Source organism: Belonocnema kinseyi, chromosome 1 (genome assembly GCF_010883055.1).
Source record: "Belonocnema kinseyi isolate 2016_QV_RU_SX_M_011 chromosome 1, B_treatae_v1, whole genome shotgun sequence".
Taxonomy (NCBI): Eukaryota; Metazoa; Arthropoda; class Insecta; order Hymenoptera; family Cynipidae; genus Belonocnema; species Belonocnema kinseyi.
Window position 1 is genome coordinate 172,367,407 of NC_046657.1, and position 25,572 is coordinate 172,392,978.

The following is a 25,572-nucleotide window of genomic DNA, read 5'->3' on the forward strand; positions in this document are numbered from 1 at the left end:
CTCAAAGTTTGAGACCGATATTTCATGTATAAAAAAAGTTCGAACGTTCAAACAATTTTGAGGTTCAGAAAAAAGATGAAATAATTTTCAGTGAAGTTCCTATCAAAATGCAGTACGTAAACGTACTTTATTGTACTCTAATACATTTCCCAAAGTTTCAGCTCGATATTTTATTTACAAAAAAAGTTCTTAAGTTCAAAAGAACATTCAGTGAACTGAAAAACTGTGATCGGTAATATAGGTATTTAGCTGTGTCACATGCCCTTAAATGACAGTGTCTATTCGTACCGAAAAATCCAGCTATTTATATTTTATACTGAACATTTTGTACAAATAGTATTATTAATCATTAATAATACATAATATTAATATTTCGCTGCATGTAATCATAACTTAAATAATATCAATATATATTATATAAATAATTGTAAAAACGAACCACAAGTAATTATTAGGTACAAGACGAAAATAGAATATGAAATACGATATATAAAAATAAAAATAAGCATCTATAACATATAATAAAGAAAAATGTGGAGAAATTATCTATCGGTATTTCATGTTTTGACGTCAGCTGACAAGATGTCTGCACGCCGAGGGCCAAATAATAATACCAACTGCATGGGACGAAATTTAATTTATTTTTGTAACTTGGAAAAAAATTATTTTTCGCTATAAGTGTGTTTTGGTAATTTTAATTTTTAATAAGCTATTTAAATAAATAAATTTAATAAATAATTTTAATTAATTTTAAATATAGAGAAAATTAATTTTTTTTAAAGTTATTAAAAAAAATTAGATTTGTCCTATGCAATTGTTTTCATTGTTAGGCCCTTGGCTACAGATATTATAAACGTAGATGCCGTACGCGGTGTATGTTCTGAGCCGGTTATATTACTTTGAGAACGGCAACGAGAATGAGAATATTACCAAGAAATAAATTCTCTGAGAATTTATGAGAATCTCAGAATTTATTTTAAATAATAAAAAATCGAATTTTTTCTTTAACTTTTCGGTTGAAAACTCAACTCTTTTTTTGAAAGTTTGTCTTTTTTATTTTAAAGTTTACCTGCTTTAGCAGAAATTAAATCTTTTTTTGATAAAAATGCAACTGTTTAGTTAGAAATTAAGCTACTATACTATTTTCTTTAAAACTTAACTATTTCGTAGAAAATTTACTTTTTGTTTAAAATTTATATTTTGGCGTTGAAAAATGAACTGATATATTTTCTAGATGAAAGTTTCACTTCTAACAAAGATTTGTTTTTTATTACAAATTCATCTGTTTTAGTACAAAATTGATATTTTTTAAATGAAAATGCAACTATTTGGTACAGGATTTAACTATTTTGTTAACAATTCGTCTTTTTGGATTGAACATTTTGTTTCAAAAATTCAATTTTTGATGTTACTGAGTTAACTGGAATCTTTTTTAGAATAAAAACTTAACTTTTTTGTAATAAAAAATTCTTCTACTTTAAGATAAATTTAATATTTTTTAAATAAATTATAATAATAAATTTCCTTCTTTTTTTATTAAAATATAAACTATGACACTTTTTCGTTGTTAATTTGTCTTTTTAGGTTGAATATTTTACTATTATGTTAAAATTCCATTATTTTGTTGAAAATTCCAGTATTTTGTTAAAGAGTTATCTTTTAAAGTAGAAAAAACTTTTTTTGTTTGTTTGAAATAATCTAATACATTTGAAAATTTTTAATTTGTATATGAAACACTGCAATTCCTGAATATGTCTGAGCTAGAAAATAATTTATATTCAACCGCTGATATAACCTGAACAATAAAAATATTGTTAGAAGTCATAAATTCTTAAATTCTCTTAAATTCTTTCAAATTTTCCTAAATTTTGTCCTATTATCGGTTATATAACCTGAACTTAAATTCACAGGGATTTAAGAACTTTACATGTATCACTCAATTTTTTCAGATCTGAAGCTCGGGCCAAGTTTTCTGGACAGTCTTTTTAAACAATGTTAAAGAAAGTTTTCTCGAAAAATATAATTTTTTAATTCAAAAAAAAAAGAAAGTAGAAAGAAATTTCGAGATCAACCAATGCTGAAAAAATTTGTATTTGATAAATTTTTGTATTTTTTTTTTCTTGAAATAATCAAATATTTACACAAAAGAAAAAACTATTCTAACGTTTAGAATTTTAGAAAATTATTGTTTAAATTTAAAATAACAATAACTGAAAAATAACATGTTTCTGGATAACATATTTTAGTTGAAAATATAGACGGAAAGAATTAGTCGCTTAAAAATTCGTCGACTTTGTGTATTAGACTCGGATACGAGAAGAAGTCGAATAAAGTTTTGAAACCTCCTTATTGAAGAATGTGATCAATAATTATCTGGAAATTATGAAACATTTCAGAAGAATAAAAAAATGTTAATTGCAGACTTTAAATAAACAGCGGTATCAAATTTCTAATCCAGTAGACGAAAGTCGCAGCGACAGTCGAAGAAACTCGAGAAGAAAGGAAACAAAAACAAAAATTATTCATAGCGTCACAAGCTCAACCCACACCTACGCTTCTATGCATATACACACACATCCATACATATATTTTTGCAGCATACCCGACTTAATGGCTTATACGCAAACCTATACTAAACTAACTTAATACTACCACATATAACGCTGTATACGCTAACGGACTACCGCAGTTTCGCACGCTGAATGTCAATATTCGAACGGCCTTTATATACTCACTAGGAGTTTCTTTCACCGCTTGTGAGAATCAGAGCCATATCTGTAGTATGAAGGGCCCCGAGAATGTCTCACTGCTGAGAAAGCTTGTGTAAACAAAATCTTTTATTGATTTTAGATGTAATTTAACTGTCCTTAACAATATTATAGGCACGAAAATGTTAGAAAGCTTATTCAGTTATTCTTTCAATTGTAATATAATTGATAAAATTATTCAGAGCTGCAGATCGAGCTAGAAATGTAACCCCACCGTACCTACCGTTTGGGATTCACAAAACAGAAGGTGCATGATTACCACTGTAAGTTCGCGTTTAAGCCGACAATGCACGACTTGAGCTTCGGTTTTCTTAGGTCTTCTGCTGCACAATGATTGCCGATAAGAAAGCTGCCGTGTTCTATTTATATCTCGATCCGCATTTAAAAGAAATAGGCGATTTTAATGTTTCGCGTGATTCTTAAATTCATGTATGCGTCGATTTGAGCTTATGTTTTTCAGGTGTATATAATATGGATATTATTACTATTATATATATAGTATTAATGTTAATATTATAATTATAAAATATTATATTAATAATAATGACGAGCCGACTAACTTTTAAAAGAAATAGTTAAAATTTCAACTAAAGCAATTAGTTTTCTCCAAAAAAATAAACTTTGAATAAAATACATAGATTAAAAAATTTTTTTTTAATTTTTTCAACATAATAGTTTAATTTTTAAACAAATAGTTAAATTCTCATTCAAAAAGCTGAATTGTATACTACTTTAACTAAGTCGATAAATCATAAAAAATTTTTTTAAGAAAGTAGTTCCACTTTCAACCAGAAAATTTGAAAAAATCGTTAGGATACTTTGAAATTGCTTTAAATTATTGAAATTATTTGAAAATTCGTTGGAACGTTTTGAAACATCCTAAAATGTTTAAAATCCTTTAAAATCTCTTGAAATTTTTCAAAGCTCTTGAAAATTTCTTGCAATTTTTAAAATACCCTAAAATATTTAAAATTCTTTAAAATTTTGTACTAAATTATTGAAATAATTCGACAATTCTTTGGAATCTATTAAAATATCCTAAGATATATCAAATCCTTTGAAATCTCATATAATATTAGTGTAATCAATTGAAAATTCCTTAGAACCTTTTAAAATACTCGCAAATATCTCGAAACCTTTAAATTTTTTTGAAACACCTTGACACCTTTTCAAGATTTCTAAAGTACTTTGAAATTATTTTAAATAACTCTGCTTATATTGTTAAAATTCTTTAAAATTTCTTTAAATTATAAAAATGAATTAAAAATTCATCAACATCTTCTTGAATATCCTCCAATATTTATAATCTTTTAAAATCTTTTAAAATCTCTTGAAAATTTTCAAAGCTCTTGAAAATTTCGTGACATTTTAAAAATACACTAAAATATTACAAATCTTATACAATTTCATGCTAAATTATTGAAATCAATTCAAAATTCTTTGGAATCTATTAAAATATCCTAAAATATATTAAATCTTTCAAAATCTCATATTAAAGTACCTTAATCAATTGAAAATTCCTTGTAACATTTTAAAATACTCTTAAATACTGCAACACAACCAAAATATTTTGACATAACTTGACCTATTTTTAAAAGATTTTTAAAGTACTTCTTTAAAATTCTTTTAAGTTCCTTAAAATTATAAAAATAGAATGAAAATTCCGTGTTATCTTTGAAAACATCCTTAAATGTTTAAAATCCTTTAAAATCTTGTTTAAAATGAAATTTCTTGAAATCCTGAAATGTTTCAACTCCTTTAAAATCTCATTCGAAATTATTGAAATCAATTAAAAATTCCTTGGAATCTGTTAAAATATCCTGAAATATATCAAACCCTTTAAAATCTCATATCAAATTACTTTAATCAATTTAAAATTCCTTGAAATCATTTAAAATTCTCGCAAATTTTTTTAATCTTTTGAAATACCTAGAACATTTTTTTAATATTTCTAAAGTACTTTGGATTTTTTTTTAATAATCCTTTCAAAATGTCTTCATTCTTTGAAATTCCTGTGAATTATATAAATAAATGGAAAATTCCTTGACATCTTTCAAAGCATCCTCAAATATTTAAAATTCCTAAAAATCTATTGATATTTCTTAAAATTATTTAAGGCTCTTGAAAATTCCTTGAAATTTTAAAAATACCCTAAAATATTTCAAATCTTTTAAAACATCCTTAAATTTTTAAAACCCTTGGAAATCTCTTGAAATTTTGTAAAGCTTTAGATCGAAATTTAGAAAAGAGAAAAATTTCAAAATGTTATATACTGAAATGTTTGTAGATTAGAGTTTTGAAAAAGGTCGTTTTTCCACACATTTTAATTTTATCTTTTTATTTTCAATTTATTTTTTCACAAATAAAATAAAAATTACGCATCCTATCAAGAAGCGATTCTAAACGAAATTGTAGATCTTTTTTTGGACAACAATTTTTGTTGATTCAGTTTTTCTCGTATCCTACATAGTTTGTCCACAAATTGGAATTTTTGATTATTCATTATTTTTTATGCAATAAAAATTTTAATTTTAGATTTTTCAAGAAAATCCAAAATTTTGTTATGATAATCTTAGAGGACTTTCAAAAATAAATGTTTTTCTTCTTTTTACCTTTTTCATATCGTGCGTTTTCTGGCTTAAGATTTTGATTTTCGTTCGATTAAAAAAAATTTGAAAATGCTATAACTCTGGGAATTTTCTTTTCATCAAAAAAAGTCATAAGGATCAATTGTTTTTTCTTTTTAATACTATAAATATCCGTGCATAGAATTTTCAAATTCAGAAAAAAGTGGTTTAAAAATTTGTCAAAATGCGCTCACTTTTGGATTTTTATCAAAAATGGCTAGTTAACGAACTCGTCCTTTCTTTTAGGAAAAAAAAAGTGTCCCAAAGACGGATATGATCCGTTCATTTTTTCAAGTTTCGTGTTTACGGAGCGACGGCCGGACGGACGGACGGATGGACCGACAGACAGACGCCATCGTGAAAACCTGATTTTCGGATTCAGAGGGTCTCGAAACGTAGAGATCCGTTGAAAAAGTGTGATGTCAAATTTTGGATAATTCTAATACTTTCTCAATTATAAATGATGAGAATGTAAAAATTAAAACATTTGTAGTTCATTGGAGAGGCGGTACATTCTAAACCTTTCATTTCTTTCGAAGATAATTAAATTAGAAATATATACATTTAAAATCTGCTGCCTACAATATTCAATTTTAATTCAGTTTGTACTCCATTTAAAACAATATAAAAGCTAATCAACTTCATACTCTAATGTACAAATTTCTGTTTTAAACCCTATCTCTTTTAAATTCCTCGACTGTCATGTAAACTCTATCTAGAGAAACTACATATATACAGCAAGGACGTTTACTTTGTAGTCATAGAGCAACCCGTCTTGCATTTGTGAATGCAAAAAAGTACTACATAGGCGATTTTAATTCGGTTTCCAAATCTTCCGCGCTCGAGATCTTGCGCTGATTGGTCAAAGGCTTCGAGACTCAGAAGACGTGCGCAAAATATACGTATAACCAAATTTTGAAAAAAAAAAGGTTATGTTCCCCAGGATTCACCGCGCATTTCAAATAAATAATTAGTTACGAATTAAAAAAAAATGTAACTCAATATTAGATTGAATCTCTGATTCATCGTTGCAATTTTTATAATCACACGGATTACAATTTTCGTTGCAGTTAGTCAGAAGCGTTTGATTCCCATATTTTATTCAATAAGTAAAACAACAGATTTTATCACCAATTAATTGCGTACAACCTGCAGATATTCACTTTATTTAATTAATTCAGATCGAAGTCCAAAACGATTTTGACACTTGTCAAACGTCAAATATCACTCACGTACCGTTACATTAGTGAAAACCAACTCCAATTCTTAAGAAAGTACTTAATGCACGTCCCGAATGTATTTATGAACAATTTTAATGTTGTGTTACATTTCTTTTATTCGTAAGTAATTATTTATTTGAAATGCGTGGTGAATCCTGGGGAACATAACCTTGCTTCAGAATTTGGTTATATGCGCACGTCTTCTCAGTCTCGGAACCTTTGACCAATCGGCCCAAGATTTCGAGCGCGGGAGATTTGGAAACCGAATTAAAATCGCTGTATACAGATATTGCACTAAAAGATTTATCAGTTTAGAAGATAATATATGAAACCGAAATAAAAAATACTCATGGCCTTTTATCTCTGGCATTTAATAAAGTAACCATGTTTTGCAAAGTTATAAATGTAAACAAATTTTAATTGGGAATTTACTTTCAATTTAAATGGTTCATGTCCGAGCTAAGTTACCATAAGTGCGCATCGAGGGGTCTACTGAGATATGGGTGCTATATGCGGGTTGCGGTGGGTGGAGGAGAACTGACAATTTTCGACGCACGCACCGTCTACATTTATCGCGGTTGAGTAAGCCCGCAACGCAGCTACGTTTATAATATCTTTGCCCTTGGCTTGCAGACGTTTTTGATTTCTTTCATCCAACATGAAATACAAGATCCAAATAGAATGACCCATAACGTGTCCCATCAAATATCTTTGCAATTATATATTTCAGGTTGAGCAAGGGAAATCCAAGGTGGCTGTACACCTTGGGACAAACAATGATACCAATTGCACGGGCCTAAACATGTTTTCCATTTAATAAATCCGAAAAAAATTATTTTTGACCATAAATGTATTTGGTTATTGGTTTCCATTCCTTGAAAGCTTTTTAATTAAGAAAATAAATTCATTACTAATTTGTTTATCGATTTTATTATTTCATTGAATAGCCTTAAAAATATAACAAAAAAAATATATTCAGCTACACATATAGAGAATAATAATTTTTTTAATTATTAAAAAATGAAATGTTTTATACAATTGGTTTTATTGTTTGGTCCTCGGCCAAACAATCTCTTTTTAACCAGTGGCATCTATTTAGTTCTTGGAATTTATTATAGGTTCGCTGGTGAGGTGACTTATCTTGGATTATAATATCTTTGACCCAATTTTCCTAATCAAATATCTTCACAATGGGAGAGTTTACCGCTCGCTAGCAGACGCCATCGAACTTGCATAAGGGGTCGCGTAATTCGAAATCAAAGTGAGCAAAGTAAAGCTATTTATAACTTTTAATTATAAAAAAAAGAGTAAAGTAGATTGTTTGCTGTGTTGAAAACTTACCTTCCTACACAATCTTTCGTTTCTTCTTTAATAATACTTTCCAACTTTGCAGTTAATCTTTTTATTAAGCTACAGTTCACGTTTCATATTTTGTTTCATGCATTTTTTATAATTTTCTTTTAAAAACAATACTTTGCTTATTTTAAATTCGAATTACGTGGCCCATTAGGTATTTTCACTTCAACCACCAGCTAACTTTACTGCGTTAAATGCTGAGAGGAAAACAAGTACCATATGCATGGGACAATCCTTTCTTTTGTGATATATTCGTAATTACTATCATTTTATTATGTCATTAAATAGTTCGTAAAAATAAAAACTACTTTTCAAATATACTTATATAACAAAAATTAGTTTTTACGACGATATTAGCAGAATAGGGCCAAACTAGACCGAATCCCATGTATTTGGTCCATTGTGTTCGCCATCAGCATTTCACGAAGTGAAGTTAGCTGATGGTTGAAGTGAAAATACCTAATTAGATATTTCATGTTGGGCGAAGGAAATCCAAGATGTCTGCACGCCGAGGGTCAAGCGATGAAACCTATTGCATCGGACCAAAGATATTATAATATCTTTGATGGGACGGAACTTTATTTTTTCACTAACTTGAAAAAAAATCTTCACCATAAGCATATTTGTACATTGTTTTTCATTCTTCAAAAGCTATTCAACTAAATAATAAAATCAGTCCCTTTTTGTAAAGATTTTATTATTTAGTTGAATATCCTTTAAAACAAAAAATTAATATCCATAAATACATATGGTGAAAAATATTTTATTTTCTTAGTTATTAATAAAATAAAGTTTTGCCTCATGCAATTGGTATTATTGTTTGGCCCTCAGCTCGCAGAACTCTTGGATTTCCACCACCGAGCCAAAGATATTATCTTTGACCGAGTCTGAAATACCTCATAAGGATCCCATTACAATCATGTTTAGGGTGCAAACATTTCTGAAAAGGAACAACATTGACAAATATTTATAACAATGAAAATGAAACTGAAAATAAGTAAAAGGTTTATTTTCATCAAGTAAAAAATGCAGCCGATTTAATTTCATAGAAAAAATAATAATATATATTTGGTCATTAGTCTTATCTTCTTAAATTTAAATACTCAATTTTTAAATTTATACATAACATTATTAATTTTTTACAATTATTTTAAAAAGTGAACAAGAAATTTCTTTTGATTAACCCAAAAATAATTTAGAGTGCAAAGGTTAATTTTTCCCAATTTAATACAGACGGCCCTGAATCTTAATTTCACTTTATTACGCCAGGCGGCTCTTAATCGGTTTATTTTCTGACGCTATCAATGTCGTCAAAACGTCAAAAATATTAGTTTATTTTGAATTATACAGTATTAAAAACATAATTACTTTGATATTTAAGTTGTCCAAACTTGTACTTATATGTAAGTACACATATTTTTTCTGTTAACCAATTTTTTATCCAGTTACTTTGATTCGGGATTCGACATTTTCGCGCAAAAACAATCATAACCTGTCTTGCAAAATTGCAAAATTAATTTTACGTTTTTCTTGCTAACATTTTCTTGATAAATGTTTTTATTGAGAAAAATGCTATTTATTTAATCGATTTCTCAATGCCAAAGTGTTTATTTGAGGTTCTGTGATGAAAAAAAATTTTGAGAGAAGGAATGACAAAAATTAGTTTAAATTTTCGTATCAACTCTTAATTGTTTATGTCGGATTAGTAAACCTAACATTGATTCTTCTTAATGGTACTTAATTTCTTTTAGAGATAATTAACAGATTTCAAACAGTATTTAACAATTTAAAACTCAGAAGTGTCAAATTTTAGGTTAACTTTCGCAAGTACGATTAACAATAATGAAAAGTAGAGTTTCTTGTTATTTTTAATTATTATTTTTAAAACCAGTGCATTCACATTAAAAAAATTAAAATTACATTTTTTGATTCAATTATTTCTTAGGTATTATAGCAATTTTTTGTTTCTGAATTGATATGGCGTAAATATTAGAATTCTATTGCATTTCAGCAGTAAAAGGAAATTAATTTGTTAATTTAATGGTACATAAAATGTTTATAGAGAGAATTAAAACATTAAAAGTTTTTTTTCTTGACTCTATTATTTCAAATACAAAAATCATTCCCATTACCATGTTAAAAAAAAGTTTTTCGTTTCTAATTGTTCTTTTTAATTATTATTTTATAAACAGATGCATTGATAATAAAACAATAAATTTAGAAGTAAATTTTTCAATGGAATTGTCATTTTTTAAATTATTGGATTCTTAGTTTATATGAAGTAAATATTATAATTCTAGTGTATTTGAGTTTTAGCTGGAAATTAATTTTTTAATTTAATATCATAATATTTTAATTAAAAAAACTAAAACATAGTGTTTGTTTTTTGACAAGAATTAAATCCTGAAATAGTTGTTTTTTTAAGAATAAATTAACAAACTAACATTGTTCTCAATCATTTTTTTATTATTTGATATTTAAAAATCATTTTAATAAAAAAAGAAAAATTAATGTTTCTTATCTAATTTTTCTTTTTTTTAATTATTATTCTATTAACAAATTTCTTGCTGATAAAACAATACATTTTTCAGGACTGTAATTTGAAAATAAAAATTTAATTTTTTAAATTTCTTACATTATTTTTTTAATTTGAAACGAAAATACTTTTGTTTTTTAAATCCAATCCAGAAATATATTTTTTTCAAATAATATTATTTTAAATTCAAACAATAATTTTATAAACTTAAAACGTTTAAAATATAAAAAGAAATATATTTGATTAACGTACTTTTAATAAATAACTAATATTTATTTAAAAAATTAATTGTTTAAATTTGAGAATTTCATATTCTCTGCAATTTTCTGCCGGGAATTTTCCAATGCAGTAATATTATAAACTTTTCAGGGATTTTATTATTTGGAAATCCTGCATTGTAGAAAATTTTGTTTTTGGGGATTTTCCAGTCGTCCCAATTATAAAGATTTTTGGATTCTGAATTTATTTGCAGTAAATATTATCATTTTATTGTATTTGAGTTTTGAATAGGAAATTAATTTTTGTATTTAATAATACATAAATTAAGTAAAATCCCAAAATAGTTTGATAATAATAAAAATAATTGATAATAGAACAATAAAGAAATTTAGAAGTGAATTTAAAAATAATTAATTTATAATAATTGTCGGATTCTAAATTCATATGAAATGAATATTATAATTCTATGGTATTTAAGTTTCTGTGGGATATTATTTTTGTAATTTAATAATACATAAAATGTATTAATAATGTATTGATAATAAATAAAAATGCCAAATGATAAAATTCTCGACAGTTTCTACTATTATTGAATTTAAAATTTCCCGACGGAAAATTGCCGAATTTCTGAATTTACAGAATTAAATTTTTTTGATCAATCGTATTTATTTAATAAAAATAATAATTAAAAATTTTGAAAAAATATTTCTAATGTTTCTAAAATTATTTTTTGAATTTAGAACAATCTTTTTTTTAATCTAATCCAAAAATATATTTTTTCAATTAATATTATTTTTAATTCAAATAATAATTTTAGAAACTTTACATATTAAAAATTATATATATTTTTTTATAAAGATATTTGATTACCATATTTTTAATAAATAACTAATATTTATTTAAAAAATTTGATTTCCAAAATTTTATAATTCGTAAATTTTGCAATTCGGGAATTTTATTATTGGAAAATTTTGGAATTTTAAAATTCCGTATTATTATAAACTCCTCGAGAATTTTATTATTCAGAAATCTTTAAGTGTCGGGAGTTTTATTTTTTGGAATTTTTCAGTCATCAGAATTATAAATATCTTTGGACTCTGAATTTATTTGAAGTAAATATTATGATTCTTTTGCATTTAAGTTTAAATGGAAAATTAACTTTTTAATTCAACAATACATAAAATGTAAATACGAAAATTAAAACACTAAAAGTTTGTTTCTTAACCAAAATTAAATCCTAAAATAGTTTTTTTTTAAGAACAAATGAACAACTTAATATTGTTCTAAATCATATTTTTATTATTTTTTTATTGTTGAACAGTGTTTTGTATCTAATTGTAATTTTTAATTGCTATTTTATATACAAGAGCATTGATAATAAAACACTAAATGTAGAAGTAAATTTTTCGGGACTGAAAAATCCTGAAAAATTAAATTCCTGAAACTGTAAAATTCCCGACAGTTTGTACTATTTTTGAATTTAGAACTTCCCAAAAGAAAATGTGCAAGTTATAGAATTCATGAAAATAAAGAATTTAAAAAATGTTAATAAATATTGTTTATTTAATAAAAATAGACTAATCAAAAATTTTAAAAAATATGTTTCTAAAATTTTTTTTTGAATATAAAACAATCATTTTTTTAAAATCTAATCAAAAAGTATTTTTTCAATTAATGTTATTTTAAATTCAAGCAATATTTTTATAAACTTTAAACATTCAAAATATTTTTTTTAAAATAAATATATTTGATTAACGTATTTTTAATAAATAACTAATATTTAATTAAAAATTGTAATTGTTTAAGTTTAGGAATTTCATATTCTCGGCAGTTTTCTGTCGGGAATTTTCCTATTCAGTAATATTATAAACATTTCAGGAATTTTATTATTCGGAAATTTTAGTGTTGGAAGTTTTATTTATCGGGATTTTTCAGTCTCAATTTTGGATTCTGAATTTATATTAAGGAAATATTATCATTTTATTGTATTTGAGTTTAAATACGAAATTAATTTTTTAATTTAATGATACATAAAATGTTCATGGAAAAAAAATAAAAGTTTGTTTCTTGACGAGAGTAAGATCCTAAAATAGTTTTTTTAAAGAATAAATAAGCAACTTTACAATGTTCTAAATCATATTTTTATTATTTTTTGATTATTGGAAATGCAAAAGGCATTCTCATAACAATAATAAAAAGTAGTGTTTTACATCCAATTCTTACTTTTAATTATTATTTTATAAACAAGTGCATGGAGAATAAAACAATAAATAAATGTTACAGTAATTTTTTCGATTCGATCGTTATTTCTTAATTTACTAAAAAAATTTCGAATCTGAATTAATATGAAGTAAATATTATAATTGTATTGTATCTAAGTTTTGATAGGAAATTACTTTTTGAAATTAATAATGCATAAAATATCAAAATAAAAACAATGAAAACATTGAAATTTTATTTCCCAGCAAAAATTAAATGCTGAAATAGTTTTTTGTTTAATAATAAATGAGAAAATTAACGGTGTTCTAAATCATTTTTCATTATTTCTTTATTATTTAAAATCTAGGAATTTTTTAAAATTAAAAATCTTTAGTGTTATTAAAATTAAAGGAAAATATATTTTAAATGAATGAAAAAACACTAAAGTTTCAAATATCCTATTTTAAAAAGTTTTCATTTTGCTACTACAAAATAACGTCAATAATTGTAATTTTGCATCGTTTTGAATTTTAATATTCGAAATATTTCAAAGTGATGCTAATTTTTTATTTTATTATACAGCATTTTGAGATATTTTCAACTATCTGCGGATAGTTGTTCACTAACCAGCAATGAAATCAATATTTCATTAACCCGGCTGGAGGGAAGTTTTTCGTTGTGGAAAAAAACGTAAGTTTTCTGAAATATTTAAATTGTTTTATATATAATTCGAAAATTTTATAAATATTTTTATTTCCAATTTTAATCCGTATTTGTATATATTTGAAATAGTGGTCTTATTTTATTATTCCAACGGAAACAAGATGCTAAAGATTAAAATTGAAATTCATTAACAAGAAAAAATATTTATCTTGTGGTAATTAAAATTTCTGCAGATTTTCTTTATATAATTTAAATTTCTAGAAAATATACACAAATTTTTTTTGTCTCGCGCAATTTTGAAATTAAAATATAAAATTAATACTGATAACAAACTTTTTTATATCTATTATTTAAAATAATAAAGAATAAAAGCAAGTACGATATTTTTTTTCAATAAATAGAAAATCCAATTGTTGCATTTTTATTTTTAAAAATAGAAAAACACTACCATAATCTAAAGTTGTTTAAAATTGTAATTTTAATTTCGTTCAAATCCAGAATAATTTTACTTTAAAGCTTCTTTATATTTTTCAGAATATTTCAAATTCTGCACTTTTATTAATAATTTTATTTTTATTAATAAATATATTATTAATAATATATTTATTGTTCTTAAAATTTTAAAAAAATTTTTATTGGAGAATTTCAAGTTGGACGCTAATTGTTTTATTTTTTCCTTTAATAGGTTTGAATTTTGCAACTAAAATTGAATCCATTGAATTTCGGAAAATATAATTAACAATTTTAAAATTATTAATTTTTAATCCATTAAATTTATTTTTTAGTTTTAAATAAAGTTCGCATTCGTTCAAGTTTTAATTTTTCTAATTAGAAATTTTTCATTTTTAATGTTTCTCATTTAAAATCAGTATTTTGAAAGATTTTTCAGAATTTCAAAGTTTCTAATTTTTAATCATTTAATTTATGATTCTTTTAATGATAAACAATACAATTTAAATTCCTTTAAATTTTAAAGTAATTTAAAAACCATTCTATTTCGTGATTCTGCAATTCAGAATAAGATTTTTATTTTTTAGCATTTCGACTTAGAAATTATACATTTTAACTCATTTTTATAATTAAATTGTTCAAAATTGTTCTACTTTTTTTTTAAATTTAAGACGCTTTCAATTCAAAATAACTGATTATTTATTATTATTTCAAAAATTTTCCAAGCATCATATTTAAAAAATTAGTTTTCTTGAAAAAGATTTTCTGATTCCGGGAGACAAATATTTTTGAAATAGTGGCCACTCTGCTATTTAAAATTATTTAAATATTACATTTTTAACACTTTTTTACTACGAAAAAAATTTAAAAGAAAACGAAAAAATAAAATAAAAGCAAAAACCGTGATTTTTATAGGTTTTTTAAATGGTTTTCACCATGAAAGTGGAAAAGGGAATATAATGTTGAAAATAAGTGTTAAAAATGTAATATTCACATAATTTTACATAAGAGTTTAATAAATAAACATTTCAGTCCATTAAAAAAAAAAAGATTTTTTCGAAAATAATATAATCATAACAAAAACTTTGGTGACGGCATGTAAGTATTTTTCATCGAAAATGGCTTGACTTATAAAAAATCGTGTGACTTTGACATCAAAAATTAAACTTACAATTTTGAACTATTTTAGGTTATGTTGGAATCTTACACCGGAAATGGGTATTTTTAATACAAAATTATTAAATTTTCAGGACTAAAAACTGTTCAACAGTTTACTTTTTGAAAATTTATTAACGGTTTTTAATTGAAATTATATTTTTCAACAAAAATCATTACGTTTTAGATTAATATTTTTCAAACAATTTTAGGTTACTTTAGCATTTTACACTAGAAATGGATATTTTTAAACAAAAATAATTATAGTTTAAACAAAATTGTACTATTTTGAACAATTTCAGTTTATATAGATGTTTTTTTAACACAAAATGGGTTATTTTAAATAAAAATCATATTAGATTTGAAAGAATATTTTTTTACAATTCTCAACAATTTTCCTAATTAAAAAAAAAATCAATTTTTTGGGATATTGGTATTTTTAATAAAAAATAGTTACATTTCAAAAAGTGTTTGAAATTTTTTTAACATTTTAAATTATCTTTGTGTGTGTTAACCTGAAATTGGAATTAAAAAAATTAAATATATTCAAATCCAGAATTTTTTTCGATAATAATATTTACAAGCTTGAATAATTTTGGATTGTATTAGTGTTTTTTGTCCAAAATTGAAATTTTTATTAATTAATCATTAGATTTCAAAGAAACTTAATTATTTTTTCACCATTTTCGGCGACGTTGCTTTCTTACCAACAATGTATATTTTGAAACTAAAATTATTATTATTTGATGAACATTTGCAAATTTTTAGTCGGAAAATGGTATTTTTGAATCATAAATCTTGGGATTTAAATCCAGTGACTTAAAAAAAAAATTATAAAATTGCCCAAAATCATAAATTTCAAAGCAGATTTATAATTTTTGAACTATTTGAGGTTGTGTTCGAATTTTACACCGAGAATTAATATTTTTAAACAAGAGTCATTACAATTTGAACAATATTTTTAATCTTTTATGAATGTTGGATGATGTTTTTTGACGGAAATTCGTATTTTTAATAAACAAAATTATATTTCAAAGGACATTTAGAACTTTTTAACAATTTCAGGTTATGTTGGCCCTTTACAATCCGAAACAGTTATTTTTAAAATGACAAATCATTAGATTTAAGTTAAGATTATAATTTTTGCACAATTTGCATTTTTCAATCAATTTAAGTTCATCTTAACATTTCTCGCCAAAAAAAATTAGGTTATGCTGGCTTTTTTCCCCCAAATTTCAAATAACGGCAAGATTTTGTAATGGACAAAAGAATCAAATGCCGAATTAAAAAATATCCAAAACTAAAATTCACCGACTTTGAGACAGAATTTTAAAATAAAGGAATTATTAAATTCCCACAAATATTTCAATTGTCGAAATTTAGAACTGCTGAACATAGTTAATTTATTATTAATGTATGAGCTATTGATAGAATTATAAATAAAGCAAACAATTAAATTAATCATTAATTCATCATTTATTAATTATTTTTGTCAATTTTAAATTTCGTCAAACTTAAATTTCAGGAATAGAAATATTTATGCGAATTTAACAAATCATTTATTTTAAAAATAAATATAATTATTATATCTTTATATTACAAACAAGAATATGGCAAATCATAAAATATTGCTTTCTATTACAATTAAATAAAAAAATTTAAACCTTTTAAAAAATCATTCAATGTTTGTTTTTAATTACCTTAAAATCTTCTAAATTTTTCCATAAATTTGAAGAAAATTTGTATATTGTATGGAAAATTTTCGACATTATTTTCAATTCTACTAAATATTTATTGAAATTATCCGATTTTTGTTCGTTTTTATTTTGTATTGTTACCAAGTTAAAACATTTTGCTTTTAAATCTTGTAAACTATTTTCAGAAATTTTAGGAAATCGTTTGTTATGTTAAAACACTTTCACTTTTCTTCTAAAGTTCATTTTTCAAAATAAAAAATTATTTCAAATTTTCACACGAATATAAGGAAAATTTTTCTATTCTTTTTCTAATCTTGTCAGGCCTTCTAAACTTTACAATTTCTAAAAATTATTCAAACTTTTTCGGAATTTCTTATTTTTGTTTTGCAAAATTAAAAAAATAGTGTTAAAGTCTTTCAAATTCTTTTTGTACAATTTTTCCTAGGAACACAAATGAATGAAAAAAAAAAAATGGCCGAAAATATAAATTATTACCGAATTATAAAATTTCAAATAAGAAAAAGATTTTTAATTTACAAAAAATGGATTTCTGAATTTATAAACATCTGAAACTAAAATTCACATTCATTCCTCACAGATATTTCAATTCCCGAAATTTAGAACTGTGGAACATAGTTAATAGATTATTAATTTATGAGATATTTATGACATTATAAATAAGGCTAACAATTTAATTAGTAGTTAATTAATAATTTAATTAATATTTTTGGCAATTTAAAATTTCAGTGATATAAATATTTATGTTAATCGCAAAATTGATTTATTTTATAATTCGGTCAATTTATATATTCAAACACTTTTAAATATAGTGATAAACAAATAATTTTCTTATATCACTGTTTTACAATATAATAAATATAATTATTATATAAATATAATAAATTCATGTTGAAATTAATTTCTGAGAATTAAAAACGAGTAAATGAGTATTCTTAGTTTGTTTTTAAATTCATATTTTTAAAAAATGTAGAAGATTTTGAAGAATTTTTTTATTTTATAGCATTTTACAAAATATTATAAAAATTTGAGTCTTTTTAAAAGATGTTTAGGACTTTTAGAAGTTTCTGAAGGATTCAAGAAGTATTTGATACATTTTCAAAAATATTTCTCAGTTTTTTAATTTTTATCATTTCTTTAAAACGTCTTAAATTACTGCAAATATTTGTAAATGATTCTAATTTTTCTCAAAATTTTTAAATATTCAAAATTTAGAAAAATTGCCCTAAAATCTTCTAAATTTTTCAAGAAATTTTTTGATTCACTTGAAAACTTTCGAAATTATTTCAAAGCTCCTAAAGTTTAAATTTGAAATCTTTAAAAATCTAAATTTCTAAAAATCTTTTAAATTTTCAAATTCAATTTGAATATCTTTTATTCTACTATTTCTTGAACTGACTCGATTTTTTATTTGTTTTTAGGTTGTAACCTTATGAAATTATAACATTTTTTTAAATAATGTAAACTCTTTTTCGAAATTTTAGGAAACCGTTTGATATGTTTTAAAAACTTTTTTTATTTACTCTTAAAGTTTAATTTTTTAAATAAAAAAGTTATTTGAAACTTTCACACGAATATAAGATTTAAATTTCTTTTGAAAGCTAGAAAATAATTTACTTTTTTTTCGCTATAAGGCATTTACAAAATTAATTATGTTAACAAATATGTATGGTTACAAATGTTGAATATTTTTTCAACGTTTTATATTATAAATAATACGATTAAAAACAATTGTAATTAATTTAAGCTGTTTTTTAATTTTTTTATAACATCTTCAATAACTTATTTTATTAATATTATTGAAAATTCATGTTACTGATATTTTGCGCTAAAAAAAAAAGTTTAATTGCATATTTTACTGATTTTCTCTCGTTTAAATTAAAAATTATTTCAAAGTGCCACACTTTATCAATTATTTTGAAAGTGAACAAAAAGATTCCGATCTTTAAAAACAATTGTGAGAAATTAATTTTTTTTACAATACCTTTAATGAATTATTTTATTAATATTATTGAAAATAAATTTTATCATTCATTTGCGTTAAAAGGAAGATTTCATTTCATATTTTGACTCATTATTTTGTTGAAATTTTTTAATGTTTTTTTTTCAACTAATTTCAGAATAACAAAAAATATTGCAATCTTTAGAAACAATTGTAATGAGTTTAAAATGTGTAAACAAATTTTTATAACAACTAAAATAAATTGTTTTATGAATATTAATTTGAAAAAGTTGAAAAATAATTCAGATAAAAATTTGTAACATTCCAATAATTTTTTTTTCTATTTTAGCAGCAAAAATTGTTTTTCTTAATTTTTTTTCAACGGGTAAATTTCATGGTTTTTTTTCCAAATTTAGTTATTGGATTCTTGGTTTTATTTTTAGAAATTCGGCACAAAAAAGCTTGATAAATTTTTAGACTAATAGCCTAAAAACTTCATCATGAAACAAAAAAAGTCCATTTTTTATGATTAAAAAAAGGACAATATTTGCTTTAAGTTAAAAAAAAAAATTAAATTAAGAAGACTATTGACAATATTTGAACAATTTTAGCGTTTTTCGGAATTTTTACGCGTCGTGCTAAATTTTTATTTTTAATTATGTTATAAAATAGAATAACAATGATTCTTCATTTGTAAAAGTAGCTTTATATTTGTTTTATGTAACTATTTCGTTGAAAATTCGTTTTTTCGATTTGAAATTAATTTTTTTAACTAAAAATATAAATATTTTATTATTGGTTAAACATTGATTATTTTAATTTGAAAATTTCAAGTATTTCGTTGAAACTGCATATATTTTCTTCGAAATTTACTAGTTTGTTGACAATATTTTATCTCTTTTATCGAAAAGAAAATTCTTTCATAATTAAAAATTCAATTCGTTTTGAAAAGTCCCATTTTTTGGTTGAATTAAACGGTTTTTGAGTCAAAATTTGGTCCAGAATTAATCTTCTTTGGGATTAAAATGTTAATACTAGTTAGTTGAAAATTAAAACTCTGTTGTTCAAAACTAATTTTTTTTTTGTTGAAGGTTCATACTTTTAATTGAAAATTAATCTATTTGGTTGAAAGCTGAGCTGTTTTGTTGAAAAACCTTCTTTTCTTGAAAGAAGATTAATTTTTTCTTTGAGCATTTGATTATTTCAGTTAAAATTTTAACTATTTTGTTTGAAATTGCTTTTTTAATAATTTTTGTTTAAAACTGAAAATTCAATTTTTAGTTGAAAAATCATCTTTTTTGGTAGAAATTAATTTTCTTGATTTAAAATTCATCTTCCTGGTCTAATTTCGACTATTCCAGTTGAAGATTGATAATTTTAGTTGAAAATTCATCACTTTTTTTTACTATTCCAATTGGATATTTCATAATTTTAGTTGAAAATCCATCCATTAGGTTGAAAATTAGTATTTTTAACTAAAAATTTTACTATTCAATTTTTGTTGGCAATTTATCATTGTTAGTTTAAAATTCATATATATTTTTGAAATTTTTTTATGTGTAGAAATTAATTTTTTCGGTTGAAAATTCAACTATTCCAGTTAAATATTAATTATTTTGGTTGAAAATTCATCAGTTTTTTTTTTAATTTTTTTTTTTTTGCAACTGAAAATTTATTTATTCTCTTTATGGTTAAAAAATGTTATTTAGTTTTAAATTCCACTATTGGTTTGAAAATTTTTATCTTTTCAGTTCAAAATTGAACTATTTCGTTAATTATTCATATATTTTGTTGAAAAATCATCTTATCTGGCAGAAAATTAATATTTTTGTTTGAAAATTCATCTTTTGATTGAAAATTCAAGTATTCCAGTTGAATATTTATTATTTTATTTAAAAAAATTTTTTTCGATTGAAAATTCAACTATTTCAGTTGAAGGATTCATAATTTTAGTTGAAATTTCATTTTTTTCTCGAAAATTCAAGTATTCCAGTAGATAATTAATTATTTTAGTTAAAAATTCATAACTTTGGTTAGAATTTTTTTTAAACTGAAAATGTAACTTCCATTTTTGTTTGAAAATTGTTTTTTTTTTAAATTCAAAATCTAACTATTTCGTTAAAAACTTGCCCTTTCTAGTTTAAAAACTAACTATTTGGTTGAAAATTCATTTATTTTATTCAAAAATCGTATTTTTTGGATGGACAATTATTATTCTTGTTTTAAAATTTATCTTTTTCGTTAAAAATATAAGTAATCCAATTGAAAATTTATTGCCTTATTTGCAAATTTATTTTTTTGGATAAAAATTCAACTAATTCAGTTAAATATTCCATCAAATTTGGTTTTTTCGCTAGTAAGTTAATCTTTTTGTTTGAAGTTTCATATTTTTAGTTGAAAATTCTTAGATTTTGTTAAAAATTCTTACTGTCTGAAAAATTCAATTTTTTAGTTGAGAATTCTCGAATTTTATTGAAAATTCGTCTTTCCTGCTAGTAAATTAATCCTTTTATTTAAAAAATTTATCATTTTTAGTTGAAAATTTAACTTTTTGTTTGAGAATTCTTGAATTTTGTCAAAAATTTGTCTGTTTTGCTAGTGAATTAAATTTAGCGTTAAAAAATGTATCGTTCTTAGTTGAAAATTCAATTTTTTGTTTCAGAATTCTTAAATATTATGGAAAATTCATCTTTTTTTCCTACCAAGTTAATCTTTTTGTTTGAAAATGCATCTTTTATAGTTGAAAATTCCAATTTTTGCCTTAAAATTCTTAAATTGTATTAAAAATTCGTCTTTTTGCTAGTAAGTTAATCTTTTTCTTTAAAAATTCATATTTTTATTTGAAAATTCAACTTTTAGGCTGATGATTCTTGCAATTTGGTACAAATTCTTACTGTCTTAAAAATTCAATTTTTTGGTTGAGAATTCTTGAATTTGATTGAAAATTCGTCTTTCCTGCTAGTAAATTAATCTTTTTATTCAAAAAAATTCATCATTTTTAGTTGAAAATTTAACTTTTTGTTTGAGAATTCTTGAATTTTGTCAAAAATTAGTTTTTTTTTGCTAGTTAATTAAACTTGGTGTTTAAAAATGTATCGTTCCTAGTCGAAAATTAAATTTTTTCTTTCTGAATTCTTAAATTTTATTGAAAATTTGTCTTTTTGGGCAGTAAATTATTCTTTTTAGTTCTAAATTCATCTTTCTGGTTAACAATAATTAACTAAAATTAAACTATTTCGTTAAAAATTAATGTAGTTTAGTTGAGTAAACACCCTGTCTTGATAAATCAGAATTGATTCTGTTTGATAAATATTTACAAAAATAAATTAAAGGTCCGCAGTCTAAACCTGTTGACTGCTTTTTTTTAAAGTAATTTTTTTTCTATTTTATGGAAGACTTCTTATATGCAATTAATATACCGCCAATGAAACGGAAAATGTCTTTTATTTTATTTTTTTACGAATTATCGAAAATCTTCTTTTGATATTTACAGTTTGGGTCCGCGGGCTAAATGATCCTTCGCCGTGTATAATATCTGTATATGTCAGTTAACATGTTTCGACCGCAAACCCTTCAAATAATCATTAAAAAAAGCGTTTCCTAAATGCTTTTCCCTTTAAATTTAAAATCAGGAACGGAACCCAACCAGGGAAAATGTCAGAAGACACCCGAGAGCAGGCCTCTATTCCCCAACTGCCTCCCAACTCCACCCCCGATTCAAACTCCTCTCGAGTTGGAGAGCAGGCAAGTCGGCAAAGCAACCAGCGCCGAATTCAGCAACGAAAACAGCAAGTTTTCGCCTGGCCCCAGTCAAAAAAATTGATAAAACTCGCCAACTACTGTGCCTGTCAGGAAGATGCCTGTAAATGCATCGGTTGGCGCGTCAATCAACCCATTGTCAAATCCCCAAAAACCGATTCCTCCATCGGCACCGTCGCCACCTTCTCCGACCCGTGTCGCTCCTGTTCTCACCCTCTCGAGAAACACGTCTACCACCTCCTGCAGGAGAGCGACGACGAAATCAACAAACTCCTCGGAATGGTGGTCGACGTCGACAACATTTTCATGAGCATGCACAGCGAGAAAGACCCGGACACGAAAAAGGTCTACTACTACCTCTGCAAGCTCCTCCGCAAGGCGATCCTCTCGCGTAGCAAACCCGCGATTGAAGGACCTCTAGGTCAGCCCCCTTTCGAGCGAACGAGCATCGAAAAAGCCGTGACGAACTTTGTCGTTCTGAAATTCGGCCACCTGTCTCATCAGGAGTGGCAAGTAATGCACGACCTCGCCAAGATGTTCCTCCATTGTCTGAACCACTGGAACTTCGAAACCCCGAGCGCCTTGCGCAACACAATTCCTGCTGATGAGGCTCCCGCCTACAAAATCAACTACACCCGCTGGCTCGTTTTCTGTCAGGTGCCGGCCTTCTGCGACTCTCTGCCGCACTACGACACGACCCGCGTTTTCGGCCGGACTCTTCTCCGCGCCGTCTTCAAATCCGTTTGTCGACAACTGATGGACAAGTGTCACAGCGAGCGGGACAGAATGTCGCCGGAGAAACGCGTCTTCGTCTTCACCCACTTTCCGCGATTTCTCTCGATGCTCGAGGAAGAACTCTACTCGGAGAGTTCGCTTATCTGGAGTCCCGAGTTCAATCAGGCGCCGCCCTCGCATCTGCAGAGTTTCGATGACGGGGATCAGCGGGATTTCGAGAGATTGTACACATCCGGGGAGAGTTGTGGCTTGAAGAGGCCACTCGACAAGAGAGGCGAGGTGAGAATTGACGCGAAGAAGAAGCGAAACGAGGAGCCGTTCGAGGATCTTCCGGGTGATATTATCGCGGAAATTGTCGCGAGGATCGACGATCCGAACTATATGTGTGGACCGGATGCGGTCTTCTCGACGAATGTGCCGAGGGATGAGACCGCGAAGATGGAGGAGAGCAGAAAAGTGATTGAGTTCCATGTGGTCGGCAATAGTTTGACGCAGCCGGTATCGAAGCAGACGATGCTCTGGCTGATCGGGCTGCACAACGTCTTTTGTCAACAGCTTCCTAAAATGCCTAAGGAGTATATTTCGCAGTTTGTCTTTGATCCGAAGCACAAGACGCTTGCACTGATCAAGAGTGGAAGGCCGATCGGGGGAATTTGTTTCCGGATGTTCCCCTCGCAGGGATTCACGGAGATTGTTTTCTGCGCGGTGACCAGTCAGGAACAGGTGAAGGGATATGGAACGCATCTGATGAATATGCTCAAGGACTATCACATCAGGAAGAATATTTTGCACTTTTTGACCTTTGCGGATAAGTACGCAATTGGGTACTTCAAGAAGCAGGGATTCAGCAAGAATATTAAACTGCCGAGGCTAGTTTATCAGGGGTATATCAAGGATTATGAGGATGCGACTCTGATGCATTGCGAACTGAATCCGAAGATTGTTTATACGGAATTCTCGGCGGTGATTAGGAAGCAGAAGGATATTATTAAGAAGCTGATTCAGCAGAAGCATCAGGAGATACAGAAAATTCATCCTGGGTTGACTTGCTTCAAGGAGGGAGTTCGAGGAATTCCGGTTGAGGCAATTCCAGGTAAATTGAAGATTTTTCGCTATTTTTGGATTTTATTTGGATTTTTCACGAAAATAAGGTAATATATTTCTTAGAATAAAATTCATGCAAATATTAGGTTAAGTTTAAGATGAAACGATTTAAATCCCTAAGTTTTCCAGTCGAAATATCAAAAAATAAAATACATTCAAACCTGGATTTAGTGTTTCCGAGAATGGACGCCGCGCGGTGGGGATGGGTGAGCGGCATAACGGAAGGATGTGTGTTGCTCACTCGAGCGTCACAAAACAGAGAGAAACAGGAGAGAGACAAAATAGTTCCGAGACTCTGGATTTAATGTCATGCACAGTCTCAAAATTGTTATTAAATCCAGGTTTGACTGTAGCTGGATTTAAATATAATTTAATATATTTGAAACATTAATATAGCTATATAAATAAAAATCCCGTGTCACCATGTTTGTCACCACTAAACTCCGAAACTACTTAACCGATTTTGATGCAATTTTGTATAATCCAACTTGAAGGATAGGATACCTTTTATGTAATTTAATTACCTCAATATTTTTTTATTTGCAAATTAAATGTTTTTATTTGCGTACTTCATAATTTTTTAACAGATGTCGGTGTAAGTTATTTTGTGGACCGACACTTCAATATATCACGTTATCTAGGTTGGATAAATAGCCAATAGATGGCGCCAAGTTTAGTATAATATAAATTGAACGTACTATAACTGAGCTACAGCAACGCGTGACCAAAGATATTATAAACGTATATGCGGTGCGGGCTTAGTTGCCTGCCATAAATATAGACGGCGCGTCCGGCGAAAAAAAGTCACTTCCCCTCTACCCACCGCTCCCCGTAGAAAGCACCAATCGATATAGTTTGCCAAGAGCCACTTGGAGCACTGTAAGCAACTCTCGGCACACCTTCGAGGCGCACTGATGGTAAGCTTAGCTTGAACAAGAACCATTTGGATTGAAAGTAAATTGCCAAATTAAAACATTTTTACATTTATAACTTTGCAAAGCTTGGTTGTTTTAATAAATATTACAAATATAAGTCGATGAGTAATTTATATTACGGTTTCATATATTTTCCACTAATTCTAAAATTATTAATTATAATTTTCATTCTATATATTGTCTATATAT

The 25,572-nt window shown here is 26.0% G+C and overlaps 1 protein-coding gene across 2 annotated transcripts in view; it reads left to right on the forward strand.

The window, feature by feature from the left end:
• Positions 1-9,278: 9,278 nt before the first annotated feature.
• Positions 9,279-25,572, forward strand: part of LOC117172426 (histone acetyltransferase KAT2A-like) — a 40,928-nt gene continuing 24,634 nt past the window's right edge. The window contains exons 1-3 of one of the 2 annotated variants that reach the window (XM_033360361.1): positions 9,360-9,374; positions 13,508-13,615; positions 22,483-24,437. In XM_033360361.1, the coding sequence (XP_033216252.1) occupies positions 22,505-24,437 (1,933 nt within the window). In that variant the 5' untranslated portion in view covers positions 9,360-9,374; positions 13,508-13,615; positions 22,483-22,504. Of the gene's footprint in view, positions 9,375-13,507; positions 13,616-22,482; positions 24,438-25,572 lie in introns of both variants that reach the window. The other variant, XM_033360352.1, reaches the window with a different exon arrangement.